We start from the raw sequence: 22,087 nt of genomic DNA, 5'->3' as shown, positions 1-22,087 counted from the left end.
AGCGAGTGCAGATATCCCCTCCGTGCCCGATGCCTCAATTAGCGCGTTTGGTGAAATTTAAGCTCAAATAAGGTCGCTCACAGGACATCGTCTAACCAGCATTCAATGAATATATTATCAGACAAATCATTTGACAAGTGAGTTAAAGCTTTGCTCTTGAAGACACTTATTCCCGAATATCTATCAAAGGCGTTCGAGCAAGCAAAAGTTGTAGCAACATCGAAATAAGGAGATCGACGACGCTAATTGAGGCATTCTACACCCCTGTTCGGGCACGGAGGGGATAACTGTGTCGTACGGAGTTATCCGTGGCCCAATGGGTGGAGCCCTCACTGTAAGCCCCGCGCGCAGCGCATGGCTTACAGGGGTCACTACTCCTGTAGGTGAGGCTTGAAAAGCTCCACCCATTGGGCCATGGATACGGAGTACTACGTTACAACGAAGTTGGCTGCGAAATTGCAGTAGAAATTGACCAACCAAAGGCAGGCAAAACGCAGGATTACGCGAAGGAACTTTGCACCTAGAGGCATAAGTATTGTTAGGCCAAGCTAGTAGCAGCTAGTTTTGGATACAGAGGCTCAGCGTTCTCCAGAGCGCCAGTAAGTCTTGAGCCCTTAGTGATGATTATAGTTTGTCTAGATGGAAGGAGCTATCAGATTAATATCTTTTAAGTAAGGTGTACTCCGTATTTTCGTCAAAGTGGCGTCAGGTACAAAGTACCTAGCTTGAAGCTAACAATACCTATGCCTGGTACCGTAGTAATCAGCGCGTGTACTTGGATTTAGGATCTTCAAGAATTTAGATATTAGATACAAGATACAAGATATTCAGCCATCTCCTAAGATATCTGCCATGTATAAATTACAGTGATTACACGCTGCGATCCTGTACTGGGAAGATTGATACGCAGTTGAAGTTAAGTCTGAGCATTGATGTTTCGCTAGCCATCTCCAGGTTCCAGCTAGCGGCGCTTGGAAAAGGGGGCATTTCAGCCTCAACTAGCCGCACGTAACGTGGACTGACTGTTTGGCTGTCCATGCGGGCATTGTACCTCAAAGACTGGGTGTACTGCCTCATTCAATTTAGTTCCCGCCTCCAAAGTTGGGCATACTGCCTCCGAAGTTGGGCGTACGGTCTCAAAAGTTGGGACTACTTCAAGAGTTAGTCACAATGCCTCGGAAGTGAGGCATATTACCTTGAAAGTTGGGTTATTGTCTCGACGAGTAAGGCTAGACATTCCGGCTCATTTAAATCGACCAATCATTTCGCCTCGATTCGCAAGTGGTCCTATTTCCTTCGATGCGCACGTAAACTCAGATCTCGACTGACAGAGGCCGTAAAGGATTAAAGAGTGGTCGATATCTCTCACCATCGGTTTCCCGTCACTTCAGATCTTACCTCTACTACATCGCAACTTCAAACCTTACCTCTACTATCTGCCAAAATTAATATTTAAGATGCTATGTTCGCTAAAGTTGATGAAGGTCAGAATACCTCGTCGTCTAGTTCCGTTCAAAATGGACCGCTTCAATGCTAACAAAAATCTCTATTCCAGTTTACCCATTGTCCAGCCAGGCAATATATCATCATACTGTCAGTATACTCTCACCACCCGACCTTTCTCATGCCCTAAGCCAACACAGCTTCGAATGATCTCACAGCTTCGAATGATCTCACAGCTTCGAATGATCTCACAGCTTCGAATGATCTCAATCAGTTCGATGTACCTGGCCAGAATATCCCCATCGATGAATACCCTCAGTCATACCAGCTGAATCTGGGTTCCTATTTGTGGGTTGAGGATACTACTCTCCGTGAAGGTGAGATATACTATCCTGTGGACATATAATCCCTAATAATGCTCTATCAGCCTATCTTCCCACTGCTTCTAATGCAGACCCTTTCCGCTCCCTTGAGCCTTGGTTCGAATCAGCTTCATTTGAGTGGGCCCTCTACCTGAAGGATATTGATGTACTGGAACTAAGTAATTCGTCTCACTAGATCGCAAGCTCTTGACATGTCTTCTCCCATTGTTGGTATGAACCGCATGGTCCCAGAGGGTGAAGCCAAGCTTGGTGTCGATATCGAAATTCCACTAGCAGATGAATCTCATACATCGGACGCCCGTTTGATTTCTAACGAACCTGGCAGCACCAGCGAGCGCACCAGCCCAACACATTCCATCCTCCAGTATGCTTCAAGATTCTCTATCCACTCCACAGTTACAATACTAAACTGTCGCAGGCGATATCAAGGGCACCACGGTCAATCTTATTTATGCAAAAAGTCTTCTTGTAAGAACCGGCGATTTAGCGACAAAGGTGGCCTACAACGCCACTCTCGCGAGGTGCACGGATCAGAGGTCCATTATTGTCCTTTCGTATCTTGTAATCGGCATAAGAAAGGTTTCCCTAGGAAATACAACCTTCTTACGCATCAAAAACGTTGCCATCGCGACCAGTTTTTACATTCGTCACAGCAATGTAAAGTACCCCGTTCACATGCGGTTGAGAAGGCGGAGCACGACAGGATCACTGCAGGCTGGCTGGAACAGTCCAATGGTGAAGTCAATCACGAATCAGGGACGGATACAAAGTCCAGAAGGGGCGAGGCTTTAATTGGGGAAGAGAGGCTTAGGAGGAAACTCCAAAAACTCAAAGAACTAAGAGCTGAAATACATCGCGACATCGACCACGATATCGAGATCCTGGAGAGCTTTGGATATGATGATTGAGAACTCTTCTTGATGTCGTCAATGATGTGATGATGATGGGCAGTAAGAAGAGGAGAAGGAGTGATAACCGCGAAAGCCATCACAATGGCGGTCTTGTATTACCCGCCTTTTACAGGCCCAGAACGAGGGACCGGAGTTAGGTGCCAATATTCTTGACAGTTTCCATCTGCACCACTATTCTACATCTATTCAATAGGGTATAGAAAGCCCAGTTCACTCTCGTACAGCAGTTACTCGATCTGACATCGTACTAATTGCCTTATTGATCTCCTGGAGAGTGATTTTATACCATTCCCCCTCAATAGCCCTGCGTAATTCTTCTACATCGACGATGAAGTCCTGATTTTTTTGATTTCTACTTTGTTATCTTCTAAATCAACTTGATTGGGTTGAGATCAGGTAATTATAGAGGATTAGATTCTTATTTGATATCTAAACATTTTCTTTTTCTGGTTATCATCATCTATCCAATGTGAAAGGACGGTCAAGCTCAAGTAATTGGTTGAAAAGTGCTGGTAGACTTGAATTGCGGCCCGCGAGGATCATCATTTTAATTAGATGAAGTTGAAGTCCAAGTTGCCTTCTTGAGCTGGGGCAAATGACGTCGCCAATCTCACCGCGAAGATCAATCTCGATGCGCAGGTCCTACAGCTGCTACAGCTCAACGCCGGCGTGGACCTATCTGTCGACCGCGTGTCACTCTCCATCCTCCACGTCACCGCCAAGGTCCTGCTAGAAGCGCGGCTGGGGAATCTTGTGCGGATGATGGACGATACGTTAGAAATCACTGGACCTGAACCCGGTGCTTGCAAGGCTGGGCCAAACCGCGGGAGAGGTCGTTGGTGGTATCGTTGAAGGCATTACTGGCGGCACTCCACCATCCAGCCCGGCGGTACCGCGTATCCTACGAGCTGGAAAACCCCATCCTGTACTCCACCAACGACTACAGCGGGAACACACGCACACCAACCGTATCCTCGCGGCAGAATGGCGACGTCATCGATGAATCCCTCGACAAGGATGGAAATGCCTACAACCAGCAAGTTCGTTGGCTCCTACCTGACCGACATGACTGACCTAGGTCGAGGAGTATCAGACTGTGGTCAGAAACGGGCAGAATCTCCGCGAGCTCGTGTATCTCTATACGCCTATGGCCGGCATCAGTGCCGTCAGCGGCCTTCTACGTGAACGCGGAGGCTGAGGGTGGTGGCGACGCAGGTTCTGAGCGAGAGTAGTAGTGGTGGAGGTAGCAGCACCATTGGCGGCCTGTAAAAAAGAATTGGTGTCTCGGAACATCGCTACACTGGGTACCCCATGGCATATACCTCACCAGAACGAGAGCGGACGCATTTACAACTCCTCGGCACATCGATCAGGAGTCAATCGACACCTGACAATGCCCATCGACCGAAGCCTGCCATGCAGGACACTCCTTTCTACGTTCCTACTCAAATCCAGAAACGGTCTTCCAGACCCAGCCCACTCCGTCCTCCTACCTGGTCAAACCGATCCTCCCCAACAGATAACCCTTTCAAGTGATGAAAGGTCCTTTGTGCGCACACGGCCCGCGGAACCGCCGGAGTAGCGGACCGATAGCAGATCACACGTGACGAGCACATGTGCGTACGACTTACGGGCCAAGCGGAGCAACCAATCGTACAGTACCACAGCTCTAAGCTCTACTATGTGCACCGAAGCACGCCTCGATCAGGAAACACGTCCTGCTACGTGCCGCGCACTTTCCGTGCTAGGCGTCCTCGGTAGACATCGGGGGTGTGGTGCAGCACGGTAATCGCTTTTGCAACGATTCAAAATGCTGGATCTGGCCATCGCAGCCGAGGGAGCAAAGTGTTGGAGCAGCCGTCCGACGGGGTGGGTACATTGTCTTCTAATAAAGGAGCCTTGGAGGTTGTCAAGGGCAGGGCCCGGTTGTTGCAGGCTTTATGCTCGGCCATGCCTTTTGATGAGAGAGGGGCTCTGGTAGGTATAGATAAGGAGTTCTGGAGGACAGAGCGATGGGAAGGATGGGCGCCAGGTGGGCGGATTCAGATCGTCGAAGAATAGGCCATTCCTGCAGAATCTCATCTCATCTCTTGGTCTTCTTTCTACCCGTCCCAACCATCATCTCCAGCGTTGCCTGTTCCCTTTTCGGGCCCTTTCCACCTTTGGCAGGCGGCTTTGGCAGCGTCTTCTTCTTGTCGTTTTCCGCAGTTGCGTGCTTGCCGTTCTTTACCCTATCATTATCCCCTTCCCGTCCCGGATCGGCAGCGATTTTGACCCGTTTCTTCTTCTTCCTCCCCCCGGCCTCATCCCCATATCCATCCTCATCATCCTCCTGGTTCCTACCATCCGCCAACACCACCCCGTTCGTCTCATCCCTCACCTCCCCCTTTCTCTCAATCTTATACCCAAAAACCTCCTTCCAGGACCCATCCAACACCCTCGGATCATCCCCCTGCATGCCAACATGATAAGCCAGCTTCATCTTCTCGATACAGAACTTCCTCCTCTCGTCAAAATCAAACATCGGTTTCGGATAGACCTGCAACCCATCCTCCCTCTCATGCGTCTGCGTTGCACTCCCATCCCCTTGGACAAGACACCCCCATTTCCTCTGATCAGCAATAGGCGCCCTCCACGGCTCATAGATATATTTTTGATCGAAGTTCTTAAGCTCCGGGACAAAATGCCTCACAAACGCACCGGCAGGATCACTTTTCTTCGGAAACGCCACCGGGCTGTAGACGCGAAAAAACTGGGAAAAGAAAGCCGTACAGCTCAGCCACATCCAGTTCCCGCTGTTGCAGGCAACTTCATGATCGATCAGCCACTCCTCAAAGACCTCGGCGCCACGCTCCCAGTGGACGTAGCATCCGCCGCGCGTGAGGAAGCAGGCGACGGCATGGCGACCGAGATGGTGGATCCAGCCCTCCAACCGCAGCTGCCGCATCAGCGCGTCGATCCAGGGGAAGCCGGTGACGCCGAACTTCCAGCGCCGGAAATATAACTCTGCTTGCGAATTGTCGACGATGTAATCGCCTGCCAGGAGGTTGTTTTCGTTGAGGTTGGACCGAAGATGCCAGTCCACGAATTTGCAGATCGGATTGCCGACTTCCTGGGCGAAGGGCGCACCGATGGCGGCTTGGGCGCCGAAATACATGTCCCTGAATAGTAACTGGCCGTGCAGGTTTTCCGGGATGGAGCTGTTGGGCTTTTTGGCCCGTTTGCGCTTCTGGTAGATTTCTTGCACGCGCCAGTAGAACAGGCGGATGCTGAGGCTGCCAAAGTGGTGGTGTGGGCTGAGCAGGGTGGTGGATTGGGGGGAGAAGGCTGTGGGCGCGGTTTTGGGTTTTTCGAAGAGCCCTGTGTAGTCGGAATTGGAGATTATGGTGTCGAGGGTACGAAGGGCGATGGTTTCGCCGCCGCGATTGGGGGTGGTGGCGCCAGAGATGCCCATTTCTTGCAGGGTCGGGATGGAGAAGTCTTTGTTGGGACCCATTATGGATGTGTACTGGCTTTCCTTATTGGAGAGGTCACGGTGAGCGGCGTTGAGGTCGGGATTTGGGTCGGGCCTTTGGTGGTCTATGGAAGACAGGTCCGTATCGCCTGGGTCTGGGAGGCATGTTGGAGGAGGTATTGGTTTCGCCGGGTCTCCTAATGCTGCTGCTGCCTTTTGTGTCTGGGCCATGCTCATTGTAGGTCTTCCTCCGTTGTGCTTCACCAGCTCATCTGGGTCATAAAGCGTACGCCCCATCTTGACGATCACCTCGACCCCTGCATCCTCTGCCAGTTTCATCACTCCTCTGTCGCGATCGCGCGCGTATGCGTCGGTATCTTTTTCGAAAACGAGGTGTGTGATCCTCCATAATTTGAAGAGTTTGGGAAAGACTGTTTGCGGAGCTTCACGAATGAGATGCAGCTTTTGTTTGGGATTGAGCTTGGTCAGGGAGGAGGAGAGATCGCGTTGACAATCCGTCCTGCCAAAGAGGTCAATGGTTGTTTCCGGCAATCACTGGTCGAGAATCCGACGTACAAGAACTGCCATCGATTTGCGCCAACCCGCGCCCGATACACATAATGCGGATCCCAAGTCCAGATTGGATAGAACACCTCTGGATCTAGATCTAAGGCAGCTGCCAATGCAGGTGAATCGTGGAGGCGCAAGTCAGTGCGGAACCAGTAGATCACTCGCGGCTTCGAAGGAGGCATTGTCGCAAAGGAACGTGACCGGTTAGGCAGCCTTGAGCTGAATTCAAGTAATGCCCAGAAAGAACAAAGACGTTGGCGAAGCATCGGCTTCGCATGGCAGAGCAAGAGGAAGAAGATGCTCCCTCATTGTGAAGCGATACTATTCACCGCCCATTGAGATAGCGTTTCTCGTCTCTTGTTTCCCCTTCTCGAGGGGAATGATGTACTAGCTCAAGAATCTCATCTGAAGATCTCCCGCAAGCGAGTGCACAGATTCACATGCTCAACAGATATCGTTCTACTACGGCTCCAGGCCGAATTTTTGTAAGCTCCCGGGTCAAAATATCTTACAAACGCCTTTTTTACATACACATACACATCCCTGTCAGCATCCTGTCGTCTGCAAATTCTACTCATTCAACGCATTCTACCAATTCTACATGGATACCAATGGGCCTGATGTGCCTTCTGCTTATCTGAAGGAGCTGCTCCAGTCGACGCAGGCGAGATGTCAAGCAGTTATAGATGCCAATGGAATGCAAACTCGATTTTAGAGACTAGTCTTATTTCATCGGCGTCTATACTCAATTCTACATAGTACGTGCTGTATTCAGCAATGGGGGTACAAAACTCGGCCTGTAGCCGTAGTACTTTTACTCAGCTCGTCCGACCGATCTCAAACTGCAATCTAGGATGTACCTCGCAAGGATGGTCAGCGATCTTCATGCTTGGACAGTAGACACATTCGCACGACAGCAAAGGGTTTCAAGTATCTTCAACATTAAAAGGCGTCTGGCCAGGTGTAGTTCATATACAGCATTACTAGATAAACATCAAGAGCTTTCTTCTCCGAACCAGACCTTTTCCAGCAAAGTGAATAAGTCAGTACGATGGCAGAGTGCTCGACAGCGGCAGGTTCCTGCTCGAGCTTCCAACATAAACGGTCACTGGCCCTGGAGCTGGTGCCCAATTCTGACTCACAGTGTCCCACGTGGACAGATCCCTCCGGGTGAGTTGCGCAGTGAACGTGGCAGACGCCCCAGATACAATAGTCAGGCGATCGAAGCCTCTCAGCACAACGGCTGGCTCGTCTCCACCAAGGGATACATACAGCTGCGCTACTTCATCACCCTGGAGACTGCCTGTATTTCTAATGGTAGCAGACACTGTGTACAAAATGTCCCACAGTCCTGGGTTGCCGCCAGGTGCACCTCCAGCAGGAAGCAATGGTTGTGGCGTGCCTTCTGTTGCACCTGCGGGAACGTACTCGCTCGTAGGGAGACCATATTCGGGATCGGCTGAAGCGGCAGCAGGATCGGTTGAGTTCAAATATGGGTAGATGTAGTTCGAAACACGATCGATGGTGCCGTTAGGGAAAAGATATTGCGAGTAGTCTGTGCTTGCATTGTTGCCAAGGGACGGAGCAGGTGAAGTCGTCCCGCTGGTGGGAACATATGGTCCCGCATTCTGCGGCGTGACAACCAGGTCTGAGTACTCAAATGTGGTGTAGCTGAGACCAAAGCCGAATTCGTAAATGGGCGTGATATTCATCCTGTCGAAGGCCCGGTAGTCAATGAAGACACCTTCGTCAAAGTCATCCTGTGGAGCACCGAACTGACCATTGTTTGGTTCGAGAAGGAGGTCGGTCCCATAAGACTCTCGCGTAGGTCCAAAAGTGAAGGGAAGTTTTCCGCCGGGATTGTAGTGGCCGTAGAGGACATCAAGGATTGCGTTGCCACTTTCCTGCCCTGGAAGCCCAGCCCACAAAATGGCAGTAACGTTGTCATTGTTGTACCAGTCACTGACCAGAACAGGACCAACAGTATGCATCACCACGATCGTGTTGTTGCAGAGCGCGGAGACATTCTGGATCAGATCATCACCTTGCTTCCACAGCGTCAGGTTTTTACGGTCTCCTTCATTGCCGTCAACGCTGATGTAACCTTCACCAGAATCGGCGTTGACGAAGACAAGAGCAAGGTCGGCCTGCGCTGCACGACTCTGAATTTGTGTGACTGCGCCTTGAGCAGTCACCACTTCGATGATCCCGGTGGTCTGTGTCACTACGTAATTCTGAATAGCCTGTTCCGGAGTGATGAGATATGGGAAATCTGCAGTTCCACTACCCCATCCCATGGCCAATGTACCATTGTTACATCCTCTGTCAGGACAGCCATTGGCACCGTAGGCATTGGATCCGGCATCCTCTCCGAAAACAGCCACCTGTCTCTCGTTGCCACTGAGTGGAAGAGCATTGTTGCTATTCTTCAGCAGAACCGTGCTAGCACGACCAATTTCTCGGATGAGTCCAGCGTGGTCCTCGCGGACATCCACGTGTTCATTGACAAGTCCAATCGGTGATTCGACCGCGATGTGGATTGGCGCGAAGGTATTTTTAGTCCACGAATCGAAATTGATAGGGACCTGGGTTGTGTCTCTGCCAACGAGATAGAATGCAGACATGATCCGAACACAAGCATCGTCCAGCCGCCATTCCGGGACCGTGCCGTTGGCGACAGCAATTGTCAAATTGGTGCCCCAGAACGAAAGCCCAGTTAAGAAGGTTGTGTCTCCTGGCATAGACTGGCAGCTGTTAGTGTAAACTCCTTTCACAGAAGAAATAGGCTCACCATGTCGAGACCGGCCAAGATGTCTCCAACACCACTATGTTGTGCTTGCCAGTCACTCATGACAAATCCTTGGAAATCGAGCTCGTTCTTCAGAAGGTAGTTGAGGCTGTAGGAGTTTTGGCAGCCGTACGAGTTGTTGATCTGATTGTAGGAGCACATGATCGCGCCAGTACCTGCTCGGACGGCATCGGCGAAAGGCCTGGCTTGGTAAGTGAATGATCACAAGAACGAAAATGCAACCCTACCATAAATACAGCTCATGCATAGTCTTGTCATCGATGTTGGAACTCAGACTCTCGGTGATGTTGAAGCCATAGCCTCGAGCCTCGGGTGCCTGACGGAAACGCTCTTGCTCGTTACCGATGTAATGCTTGGTGCATGCAATGACTCCAGCATCTTGAATGCCTCGGATGGTAGGATCAATGAGGGCGCCAGTCAGATATGGATCAGGACTGAAGCCTTCCTATAACAATGGTAAGATACCTCCAATGGCCGTTTGCCTTCCAACCTACCCAGTTCCTACCACCTTCTGGTATACGTCCTAAGGGTCCGCAAACTGGTCCAAGCTGCACATCAACACCTTTACCGCGATGCTCTACGCCCATTGCCTCGCCGCGTGCATAGGCAAGGCCACGAGACCAGGTAGCGGCCACGTTGACACCTGCTGGGAAGGCAGAGACGTAGTCGGCTTTACCGGGTAAGTACCTGGGAGATTAAGTAGATAGCTCTGAAACTCACCAAATCTAATTCCGAGCGGAGAATCTTGCATGCAAAGGCCACGGAAACCCAAGCGAGGGATTGACCCGACTTCACCAACACAACGCTCACCCTGCCACCTACATAGCATTTAGTACCACTGTTTGAGCAAGAGCAAGAGGTAATCTTAGATACCCGACACCCGTGGTCAAATTGACCTTTTCGAGCAATGTCAATTGGCTGACGAAGTCGCGCGCCCTCGCGTAGGCGTCTGCCCATTCTCCCGATCCTGACGCCCATGGCGAAGGATATTTTGGTGGAGAGAATGCAAGAGGACCACTGGTAGTATTGGAGAAGGGTAAATCTCGGTTCCAGTGCGATACCTTGTTCGAAGTCAGTAATTCACTACACAAACAGCTAAAACAAACAGGACGACATTGGCGAGCTCAGAGCCATGAGAAAATGTTAGAAGCTGAAAAGAAGAAATCTTAACTGACCCCTGCGGAAGCTACCGAAGCCGTTAGCGATACGAGGAAAGCTTGAGCAAGCCACATTTTGATCGAGGCGGCGGTAGATCAAGCCAATTCTACCAACACCTCTGCCTCCAAGACAGGTTTCACAGCTCCCAGGATGAGAAGAACCCAGATGAGATGGTGATGTGTGAAAGTGAGAATCTTGAAAAAGTGGCAGGGACGTACCTGAGGCTTAATAGAGCATCATCCCTGGAGCTTTCCCCACATTTCGCCCAGTGGCCATGGATGCAGCCGAGCGAGTGCTGTACTACGTATGCTTGCCATTTTTGCCAGGAACAAGGCATCATGCCGCAGATGTGCAAGGGCTGAGAGTCATCTCGTTGCAAGGTGCGGAGCCAATGCTACCATAATGCTACCACATTACCACGGTACCACCCAACAGAGGCACGTTTACTCGTATTTCCCCCCAAATATGAGCTGCTCATTGGTACTCGACCAGGCAGAGAACAATCTGACACCTGCTGATCCGTCACCTCATTCTTGCATCTTCTCGCAGCAGTTACCAATCCATGGGAACTCTGTCCTCAGCTACGAATAGCCGCGTGAATTCATACCACTTCGAACTTCCATACTCACCGAGAAGGGCAAAGCATACATTACATGCCGAGGAGCAATTTTCCACGAGTCATTAATTAGTGGACACGGGGATGTCTCAAACTTGTAGGAGGGAGACGTGTCCCATGATGTACTACTCGGGCACAAATACGCGGCCCCAACAAGAGGCTATTTCAGAAGCAGGTCATTCAAAAAAGTCCAAGAACTCCTTTAGGTCAGGGCCCAAGTACTCTGTGGGGCAAGCATGACGCCATCACGGCAATTCCCCCTCCGATTTCATCATCTCCATCACCGGCTTTGTCCGCTGTCCACGAAGCTGAGACTTTGCGCATGGTAGCAGCCAAGGAGAGGATCAACGACGGCATCGAATTGAGATGTTGAAGATACGAATCCTTATTGCATGCCCCGCAGCGTCCTGCACTCTTCCGTGGCAACGGCTTCCACGTAGTACCACGGGGAGGGCCTGAAGTAATGTTAGTCTGGCGTCAAGAGCAACTAGTTCTTATTATGACAACCTAGGTTATGATTCGACACCTCAAAGCTTGTTCTGTGTGTATCCATTCTGATAAGTCAAATTGTTACATCTAACTTTTTCAGGCATAGCCGTTCTGTACAGAGAGGGTTTACAAGTAAAGATACTAGCGCTAAGCTAACATTACTTCAGGCCCCCCGTAGTACAACGACACCCCAGCTCAAACTTTCTACTCTCTCGGCTCCAAGTTCGTGTTTTAGCCTGCAGCCCAGCACTAACTTCCTTACTGCCTTACTATGGTATGCGGAAAATCTCCCATCTCGCGTGACATCGTCTATTCAGAAATCCTGCTCGGATATAGCTACCCCCAAAGTACAATGTAATCTATTGGGCATGAATGCAGGAGTCGGCAACACCTTGAATATCTCATTTCCTCCGAGGGACGCTTCCTTGGATATACTGCTGACTCAAAAATTCCAGACTGTCAGGAGAACACTTGAAGATGTAAGAGAGAGCACTTCTTCCACTGTTTTCGTTTAATGTGCATTTAAGGTCGAGGGCCATGAACTCGTTTCGAATTCTTGACTTGAGCGTTCCAAAAAAGTGGCGACGATATTACGTAGTAATCCAGCTTCCCACAACCCCAGAATATGACGAGCTGCGGGCAACCAATAATCTCGCCTTCCCCCTAACGGTGGCTTGCTTTTGATGATCTTGTTCCTTTGCAACTCGTCCGCCAGTGTTCACCAAAACCTTATAGTCGATTCTAGAGACTTGCCGTTCCGGTCTTCCGTCTCCTCTCTCGCCTCTGGCAATTCTTTCTCTGGCTTCCGCTCGGGCCGCCAGAGCCTGTGCTCTCTGCTCCTGCCGACGCAGTCTAGCTGCTTCGTTCTTCTTCTGCAATCTCTTATCAACAATAGGTAGTGCGGGAAACGTCTTGAAGCCTTGCCTTTCGCTTTTTGTCTGCCACGTACTCGGTATATTGTCTTCGTGTGCCACGGAAGCTCTCCAGCATACAAATTCTTCTGCCGGAGATCATCGTGGTTGGGAAAGATTCGTCAGCGTATGGCAATTATTACAACGCGTCTGAGGTTTAGAACTGGGGCTCAGTCCTGCAAACTTCGGAGCTCTGCCAGGGAAGTGTCAGCTATGTCGAGATATCCCATGGTCACCATGCCGCTTTTGAGGTCTCAGTGGCCGTCAAACAGTCACTTATGTGACATTGCCGTCGCCGTTTGCTGTCCGCGAAACCATCTCGGTCATCCTTCTGTAGCTTAACCACGGTAAACTTGTATGATGTGAAGCAAGGACTTTTATAGCCGCTACATGCTATCAAAGAGTGACTGCTGCTCGAAAACGGTGTAAGGCTAGTCATTCTGCGGATAAATGATCGAAACAAGCAGTTAACGCCATCTCTGACATTTGGGTATTGCAGCAAAATTATTTTCGAAACAAATCAAAACTAGGGCGGCAATTCATTGCACTTCCACAACCTTCCCTTCTGCGAAATCAACCTGCAACCTTCTTGCCTGAGCAACATCAGCAACGCTCTTGGTCAATACTTCGTTGAAGAACTCACAGTTAGGAAATGAGCCGCCGTCCTCTGCTTCTGTGCTGAACTAGATATCTCTAATTCTTTGGTCGAGAAGATGCCATAAGCACCGTGTTCTCCTACGCCATGGTATACGTTCGCGTTGAGTTTTGGAAACCATTGATCGAGCGAGTTCGCGGCTCGCCAGATTCCTAGTTTGTTGATGTAGAACAAAACCTGGCCATGTAACTCGTTCCAAAGTACCCTATCTTGCATCTGCTTTGCAACGCAAAGCTCATGCGCTAAGCCACTCTCCTTAACGTACAGCCCTGTTTCCATTCGCGCAACAGAATCACGCATTTTCCGGGATGGTAGATCCACCGCGATGCTCAATGTCTCCAAGGACCGCAGGGTTGGAAAGCACTCGAAAAGCCTATCTACCCAGAGGTCTCGTATCCAGCCGCTCACATAGACAATTTCTTGCGGATGTCTATGAGGTGCTCCCCGGCAATCCTCGTGGCCAGCATTCCTGTGGTCGAGTCTCAGATGCCTAATCCTGGCAATGTTTGGGCCAATACGACTGAGGAAATTTGGAAGCACCCAGACGTCATCACCGTTCATCTCGAAGACGTTTTCACGGTACAGTAGCTCGATTCCTGCTTGATAAAAGGCTCGGTTTGTGCGAAGGACCTGACTAGAGAGTCTGTTATTGGATGAGTCTTGTCCCGTCCAGTCGCTCAACGGCTGAAGGACCACAAGGGCGTTGCCATGTTGTTGTTCCGGCCGCTTGACGAGAAGGTACCTGAGGACCTGCAACCAGATCTCTGCTGGTAGATCCCAGGAAGGCGATCCGGTTAGTGGGGCTGTTTCTTTTGAATCAGGAGCTCGATTGAAGGAGCCCATTATTGAAGAATCCTGCTTTCTGGACAAAATGGTATTCACGCGAAAGCAACTTCTCAGTCTTTGGCAGAGCACTGAAGGGCTCCTCTGATCAACGATTCGCAGTAGCTCAGCAATTGAAACTATATAGGTAGGTCGCCGGAGATATCACCACGGCTGCAATTATCAAACCACAAGCAAGGAGGCTTCGAGATGGGAAGGGATGGCCTCCGGGCCTAAGTTAAGTAGCTAAGTTAGTGTTGAAACCTACATGCCGAGCTGCCCCGCATACCCCTGAATAGTGGACCGCCCCTCCCTTACATACTAAACCATTTACTCATTTAGGTGCTCTAATTGGGGCGTGCCCTCTGTATCACCCTCTGGCGGCAGGAGTTTAGATCTTCTACGACTTCAGATAAAGTCAGCTTTAGTGATTCAGAGTCTATTCAGACTCTATTACTCGGTGGACCACTTGACATGACTAGATGATACCCAGTTCTGTGGTCCTGTGGTCTTGAGGTCCAATGCTCAGAGAAAATCAGCTGCCGATGACTGCTTTGCAGATTCGGTAGTTATTCAGGCTCTAAGCTTTCAACTGCACAAGTCGAGAACTGCCCGCTTCACAGTTGAAGAAGGTGGCTACGGTGGGAGCAAGGAGCGTATTTGAATGATCATCAAAGAATTTCCTGACCCGTTGTCCTGCTGGCTTCTCTATCAATAACAACACGAGAGAACACAATCCATCTTTGGACCAAGGGAAAGGGTTGTTCGGTGGTCGAGGTCATCATCTTATCATGTTGGCATTTGAGGACAAGTCATCATCAAAGCAAATATCAATCTTCCGATTTCTAAATTTCCCTGTCGAGAGCGGTCTTCGTATCTACAGGTCAGTGTTTGCAGGATCGTTGATTGTTATTTTCGAAAGTCACAGCTGGGGAATTATTGGAAGAGCAGTCAACACTTCGATTCCCAGAACATGTCGGTATATCCTAATGAAGCCATCGAATCATACTGTAAGGGATTGGTATGCAGGACCAGAGGCTGTTATAAAGGAGTATGGGACGACACATCGCCAAAGTTCAAAAACTCATGTCCGTTCAGAAGATTCGACTCTAATCCTCCTCACGGGTGATATAAGCCCTTACAAGATCTGGAAGGACCTTCAAACCCCTCAAGAACTTGAAATACCTGAAAATACTCTACTCCTACACTCGCTATAACTCTGAGGTTGAGAAAACCTCCGAGGTAGAAGTACTGAAGTGTCTTGGGGAGACGATTGTAAAGGAAGCAGAGAGGTATATGGGCACAGGTGTCAAGGGTTTGGTCGAAGCTGCCCGGCGGCTATTCCGGACCATGCTCGAGTTCGAACTCTGGCTGAAACGGCTTGACACTTTACCACGGACCGCTCCCCAATTACAATGACAGTTAGCGTGTATAGCATGCTACCTACGATTGTGTTAGCCAGGAGGTCACTGTCTGCAGTGAAGAGGGACCTACGCGAACGTGGATAATCCCGGTGGAAGCACTTCACTCGTACACAGACTTTGGTTGAGGTATAATAGATACAAGTCCCGAATCGGCACCTTGAGTTCTCCTTATCGGAAGGATAACCTTCCAATCTACCTAGTGAAGCTATCTATTCTTCCGATGACTGACCAAGATTCAACCTTTTTTGGGATCCACTGGAGACGCTCAATGCTCATTTGATGAGGTTTCCACCTTAGTCTCGCATAAACCATAATAATTCTGCTTCTCGCACATCCTGACGGTTCCTCAATAATCGCCTAATCGCCCATGAACATCGGGTATGCCGAATCGCACTCAACCAATTTCAGCAGCCCTGCGAGCACGTCCATGCTGTAAATAAGCTGATAGTGCACATGAAAGTGGACTCTCGATCAGGGAGTGGCACCAGGACCTTGCACATACATCCCTGGGTATGAAAGCCCCGAAGACCCTGTCAAAGAGACATGCAGCATCAACAGATACAGCATAGCGAAGCTTCAAAGCCTTCAGCAACTCAAGGGCGAGAAATCCTGCACGGAACGAACAGACCGTTGCCTGAAAACAACGCAATCACTCACAGCTCAGACCTCTTACAGTGATATGTCTCCGCCCCGCCCAACATCGCCGTGCAGTCACACGTAGTAGATTCGATTTTGAATGTCTTTGGAGGTTGGCCATTTCCAACCACTGCCTACCTCATGTCCCTGTACAGGATTTACACGATAGGCTCCACGCACGATCTACCACCGAAAGCTCGCAGAGCATCTCTCCTTCAGCCAGTGAAGAATACTCTCTCACAGCCCATCGAAACATTCTCCCCTAGATTCCGCCTACAACCTGGCTCCAATCCCACCAGGTTAAGATGCCGGCTCATCTCGAATCATAACATATGCCTCAGACAAACTCTCTCACAGAGTCTCACTCCACTCCCACTCCATCCCATCAACAATTCCCTCCAAGGGCCGCGACCTGACTCCTTCCTCATGAGCTCCTATATCCTATATTGCCAGCTCCCAGCCCCAAGATCTGGTGGCCGAAGCACAACGATGACACAGACCAATGGAGCAGCTACCCTTACCTACAAAACCATGGATTTGCCTCCCCCTGATGATATCTGCACCCAAACTCCAAGGCCCCATTCTGACCAACCCCGAAACCAAGCCCCCCTTCGAACGCCCGCATTTAGAGGCAAGAAGGCCGGAAAGAAAGCAACCCCAAAACAGCTGCTCGGAATTCTCGCCTTCATTCCGCCTCCTCTTCCTCCGCTCTCAAAGCACAACCCTCCAAATAATATAAAATGGTGTGAAGATCGCTCCATCGATCGATCGATCAATCACCCCCAGATCCCCCCCTCCGGCGGAGAACACTCATCTCGCGACCCCCGGGGCAGCCGGGCTCCACGCCAGCTCTACCGGAGTCATCCAGGGCTACTGAGATTTTTCTTTCAAGGGGCTTGAGAAGAAAAAGAAAGAAAAAAAGGGAGGTGAAGATGACGCGATGATAGAACCATCAAATAAGTACGGCCATAACTAACCAAGATAGGTAGCAGATATCAAATAGCAGATGGGGGTCAGCTATCGATCATGTATGTGTTGGATGGGTGCGTGCCATTGCCGTTGCCGTTGCCGTTGACTAGGTCAGTCAGGCAGGAAGAAAAGGGGGGGTGCGGCTGTAGAGTCCAGTCCGTAGGAACAGACGGAACCTTCCATACGTGCATGCATATATTTTAATACAACAGCCGCCCAAATACGGAGTACATTTGCTCGGTATTGAGCGCAGGCGACTTGGAAAACAAAGGATATAACCCCGGACCTTGGTAACTGAAAGCTTGTGCATCGCTGCTGATACCAACACCCAACACCAATACTCCTTCGGAAGCTCAAGCTCTACCTTCATCTGCTCTCTCATCTTCTCAGCAGGCACAATTATCTTTCACGACCTTCCCTCTCTCGCCCAGATTAACCCTCGCCTCTTCGGCTCTGTTGGCCGCCCCGCTCAACGCCGCCTGCGTCGCGCCCGCGGCACCACCACCACCACCCCGACCGCTCTTCAGACTGCTCTCGGGGATCGAATTGGCAATCGCGGTAAACACGTCCGCCACATTCGAACCGGTCTTGGCACTCGTCTCAAAGAAGAGCAGTGATTCCTCCTCGGCGTAAGCTTTTGCTTCCCTCTTCGGCACCTTTCGCGCATTGTTATCTGTCTGTGTATCGGCCTCCACGTCTGCCGCGGCGCCTTCTGCGCCCGTCTCTGCGTCGCCTCCGCCTTCGGAGGGTGCGGTTTCGGCATCGCCGCTTCCTTCCGCATCGGTGCACAGATCGAGTTTGTTTCCCACCAGCGCGATGACGATGCCCGGTGAGGCTTGACGTTGGAGCTCGGCAACCCAGTGTTTGGCTTTGATGAGGGAGGTGGGTTTGGTGAGGTCATAGACCACGAGGGCGGCCTGGGCGTTGCGGTAGTACATCGGTGCGAGGGAGGCGAATCGTTCTTGGCCGGCTGTGTCCCATATTTCGAACTTGATGATTCGGTTCGGCAGGGAGATCTTTTGCGTGAGGAAGGCGGCTATGAAAAGGGCAAAGTTAGCGGCGTTGTGGCAAAGTGGAAGGGGAGGCGCATGGAGAGGCATCTAGACGGTTGCCTATGCATATCAGGACATTTTGACTCAGGTCATACCTCCGATGGTGGGCTCCTTGTTTTCTTGAAAGTCGTTGTTCACAAATCGTAGTACAAGCGACGACTGGAATGGTGGGATAGGGTCAGCATCTAGAACCTTTGATGGGATCACAAGTCCCGGTCACAAAGCAGCCGCAGAATCTCCCAGCTGTTGCACCGACCCATGCCAGACTTGCACAACATATATATGACAACGTGCCATCCAATCTAGTGGATTATGGTCGGACGGAAACGGATGTAACTTGGGAGTCACACGCACCTTTCCCACCGCCGCCTCTCCGAGCAACACCAGCTTGACGCTGCTGCTTGGTTTAGGAGCCGAGGCGGCCCCGGGCGTTGTATTTGCCATAACCGGCTTTTAGCTTATGTTTCCCCAACTCTTGTCGTAGGATTTCGGGGTGGCTTGAACAAATTTCGGGAGAACCGACAGCACTCAAGAGTCTCGGTCAAATCAACGAGCCAGAGGCGAATGTGAGGTCGACTTTCGATTGTTTGTCTCCCATGAGAGAGGGCAATGTTGAATGCTTGTTGAGGAAGCAAACCACCTGAAGTGTGTTCGTGACTATGAAGGCAAGAGTGGGTTTCGGATAGATCTCCTCAGCAGTCGCTGACTCACAGGATGATTCAGAGGATAGAGGAGAGATGCGGGCTTTCAACTGGAAGAAGTCGCCGAGTCGCCTGCGTGAGAGGCTGGTCTGGGCGCTGACGATGCCAGGTCGAACAGGGCATAGCGCCCATTTCTGAGCACTTTCCACTTCTGGCAGGCCAGCCGAGAACTTTCCCACCTTTCCCACCACTTTCCCGTAAATTTTTTGATCGGGCTCTGGGAGGCTGGTGGGTGCTGGTTTCTTTGTTAACGTGTTTAACTACTAATACTACGACTACGACTACTACTACGTACGTAGTATGTAAAAGGCCACTATCGTCCTGCCGTGCGACACTACTGATCCATGCATGTTCGTAAGGAGAGCTTGAGACATGGTATGCAAATATGTGGTGTGTCTCAGATCGGATCCCAAGATAATCAAGAGCTAGAGAAGAGAAAGAAAGCCTCGTTGTAGCAAAAAAATGACACAGCTCGATTAGGACTATCTGGCCGGTAACCCCAAGACATGACCCTTCCTGACGTACCCGGCGCAGCTGATTTGGGATATGTCCCTTCCCAAGCTGGACCATGGTTGCCCCACAGTCTGATTGCGTACATGGTCGCCCGTGTCTATCTTGTAGTGTACAGAGAGGTGGCCGTAGCCAAAAAGGCAAAATGCGACACTGAGTCGACCCGATCTATGTGTGGTATCTCTTTCCAGCCCATGCAACCATCTATGATAACGCCAGAATTACTTTTGGAAATGTTGTACACGAAGGATCAAACCCAGGGATGGTAATTTCGCGAGGAATCGAAGGGTCGAGGCGAATGCCGGAAGACACCGGAAGACAGCTAAGGGCAGTAGCAGAGGCTGCGTGTGCGGATGGGATTCTAATAAAAGGATTTTTGCAATCGGAATTATCGGTTCGGAACGCTTGGAAAATAGAGGTGGCCGCGGGATCAGATCTTCAGGCTGCAGGTCAGCTAATGCAAGCAAGGGAGGGGCAAATAGTTGGAGAGGCTCACCATAGTCAAGTGACCTATCCCGCCAAAACACACCAGGAGAGGTACATCGGGAGTGCCGAAACAGGAGCAAAGAATCGTCTAGCTTTCGCAACCAATGCCGTCCTTTGAGCTGGTCTTAGATCGGCAAGTTTATCGTGCGCGTTTCGTAGGACCCGGCTGTCGTGGGCCCGGCAATGGTTTGGGTGAGGGCACACCTGTGGTATCGTACGCGCCACGGCCCATATTGACAAGGACACTCTCTCTGGTGATCATCTTGAGGCTTGAGACGATGTTAGATATGAAAGCAGAAAATTTTGGGCCAGAGACAAGGACAGGGCTGATTTATAGAGGGAACAGGCGGAACCGAAAGAGAGCTGACTCACCCCAAGTGTTGCCTGAAATAGCTCGACGAATGGCAAAGGGGTGTGGAGGTTTCGCGAGTGGTGGCACAGATGTAGAACTGCGAAGGAGCAGATGCAGCGTGTGCGTGATTAAGTACGTGATCCCCTCGTAAGGGGGGAACGAAAGGAATGCGGCAAGGAATCGATGCGCCCTTGTGATGGTTGTGTGCGAGTGAATTTGCCAGCGGTACGGAGTACTTGCTGCAACTATGCAATGACCGGATAGGGCGTTCGCAACGATACTAGGGGCTGGCTGCGCTATGTCATACACTCGGGACGGATCAGGTCGAAAGTGACAGGGGCGCCCAATGAGGAAGGAAGATGCAGCAGAATGTACAACCTGGAAGCAGAGAGCAGGATGAATGAGAAGTTGTAAGTGAAGCGACGGGGGGCGACGTAGGGTATTAAAGCACATATCTGGTCCAATGCGAGATGAGCTAAAAGGGGGAGCTACGTAGTACGTCGTTTTGCCCGAGTCAATCTGAGCGTCACGGTGGATCTGATGTCTTCAAATCCAAACTCTCAGCCAGAAGGGCGGGTTGTCCGACAGTGATGGGATAGGTTCCGAACGCACTGGAGGGCGACCAATGCGTAGTAGCTTGTAGCACCAACGTCGGTCCCAGACTCCCTGGTCTGTTTACGGAAAGTGACCTAGAATTAAACCATGTGGTTGCCTTCCCCGTCCAACGGACCGGATATCCACTACACGATAGCTTCGATATGTGAAACGACTAGGGTATAGAACCAGCGAAGACATGACGCAGAGCAGTGGTCGAAACTCAAAGCCAAGCAAGATAGATTTTTTCAGGGGGTCGGAAGATGAGATACAACTGGCCCGGGGAAGCAGAGTCAGGTGTTCCACAGCCGCCAGTGGCCCTAGAAATTCCTGTAGTTAAAAGAAACAAAATCGAAGAGCCAGATTTGGGATATTGGTTCCCACTTGCCAGGTGTCCCGTTCCCGGTTGGTTTTTTGCTAGTCTCAATTCCGAAGAAGATTTCGGGATGTTGGTTTAGTGTGGTAGATCCTGGCCCAGCTAAAGCTGCAACGCGGCTGCAGCTTACCCCAGGACTCTCCCTGCCGGGCCTTGCTGGTACCTGCAGGAGGTCCAAAGTACGGAACGGGTCTGCTGCATTGCGTCTATACTGGGTTGATGGATATCCTTATGGGGTGACACTCATCGATGCTGTGGCAAAGCCAGTGTCGCCAAAATTGCGTCTGCCGCTTACTTCAGTTACCCTTTCGAGTATAGCAATAAGCGAGGCGCTGATACGTTATTCCACTTCCCTGGGCCTTTTTATCTTGGCTGGCTGGTCCGGGTTGGTGGTGAAAAGCACCGACGCTGCTTTTTCTGAGTCCGAGGGGGCTCACCAATCAGCTTTCTCGTTCGCTGAATTTTTTTCTTTTGTTGAGTGGTAATTTTGCTTGTGCTGAAGGATTCCAGAGCACCCTAAGCACCAACACAGTCAAAGCTCTAAGCCACGTCCTGGTGGAAGTTGGCTTCCGTCGAATTTTCAGATTGGAAGATTGGACATGCCACCACTCCCACACACCAGAAGTGTGCTAGAAAACACCCGGGAACACATCCGCCCGCGTAACTGAGTAGTCCTTCCGTGGAACAGTCACCATCACCCCTTCTGTGCTATTCTCGTTTTCGTTGCTGTCACAGTGCCGCGAGATCTCGGTTTCACAGCATTGCA

General features: G+C 50.7%; 4 protein-coding genes across 4 annotated transcripts; 1 reads left to right on the top strand and 3 right to left on the bottom strand.

Moving 5' to 3' along the window:
• Window positions 1-1,517: 1,517 nt before the first annotated feature.
• On the top strand, window positions 1,518-3,935 carry EPUS_05686 (uncharacterized protein; the record flags this gene model as incomplete). The annotated part of the gene is made up of 8 exons (XM_007803518.1): window positions 1,518-1,593; window positions 1,644-1,820; window positions 1,871-1,984; window positions 2,152-2,190; window positions 2,245-2,294; window positions 3,359-3,569; window positions 3,620-3,777; window positions 3,816-3,935. 8 exons carry the CDS (start codon window positions 1,518-1,520, stop codon window positions 3,933-3,935), a joined length of 945 nt encoding a protein of 314 aa, XP_007801709.1.
• Window positions 3,936-4,820: 885 nt separating this feature from the next.
• EPUS_05685 (uncharacterized protein) lies at window positions 4,821-6,943 on the bottom strand (the record flags this gene model as incomplete). The annotated part of the gene is made up of 2 exons (XM_007803517.1): window positions 4,821-6,711; window positions 6,768-6,943. 2 exons carry the CDS (start codon window positions 6,941-6,943, stop codon window positions 4,821-4,823), a joined length of 2,067 nt encoding a protein of 688 aa, XP_007801708.1.
• An 861-nt stretch (window positions 6,944-7,804) lies between these two features.
• Window positions 7,805-14,242, bottom strand: EPUS_05684 (beta-glucosidase A; the record flags this gene model as incomplete). The annotated part of the gene is made up of 7 exons (XM_007803516.1): window positions 7,805-9,505; window positions 9,553-9,751; window positions 9,798-10,015; window positions 10,065-10,257; window positions 10,393-10,631; window positions 13,302-13,337; window positions 13,388-14,242. 7 exons carry the CDS (start codon window positions 14,240-14,242, stop codon window positions 7,805-7,807), a joined length of 3,441 nt encoding a protein of 1,146 aa, XP_007801707.1.
• A 3,394-nt stretch (window positions 14,243-17,636) lies between these two features.
• On the bottom strand, window positions 17,637-18,746 carry EPUS_05683 (uncharacterized protein; the record flags this gene model as incomplete). The annotated part of the gene is made up of 3 exons (XM_007803515.1): window positions 17,637-18,286; window positions 18,398-18,461; window positions 18,657-18,746. The coding sequence occupies 3 exons, from the start codon at window positions 18,744-18,746 to the stop codon at window positions 17,637-17,639; spliced, it is 804 nt and encodes a 267-aa protein (XP_007801706.1).
• Between the last annotated feature and the right edge of the window lie 3,341 nt (window positions 18,747-22,087).

Source organism: Endocarpon pusillum, assembly GCF_000464535.1.
Source record: "Endocarpon pusillum Z07020 unplaced genomic scaffold scaffold242, whole genome shotgun sequence".
NCBI lineage: Eukaryota > Fungi > Ascomycota > Eurotiomycetes > Verrucariales > Verrucariaceae > Endocarpon > Endocarpon pusillum.
This window is presented reverse-complemented; position numbering and strand designations above follow the sequence as displayed.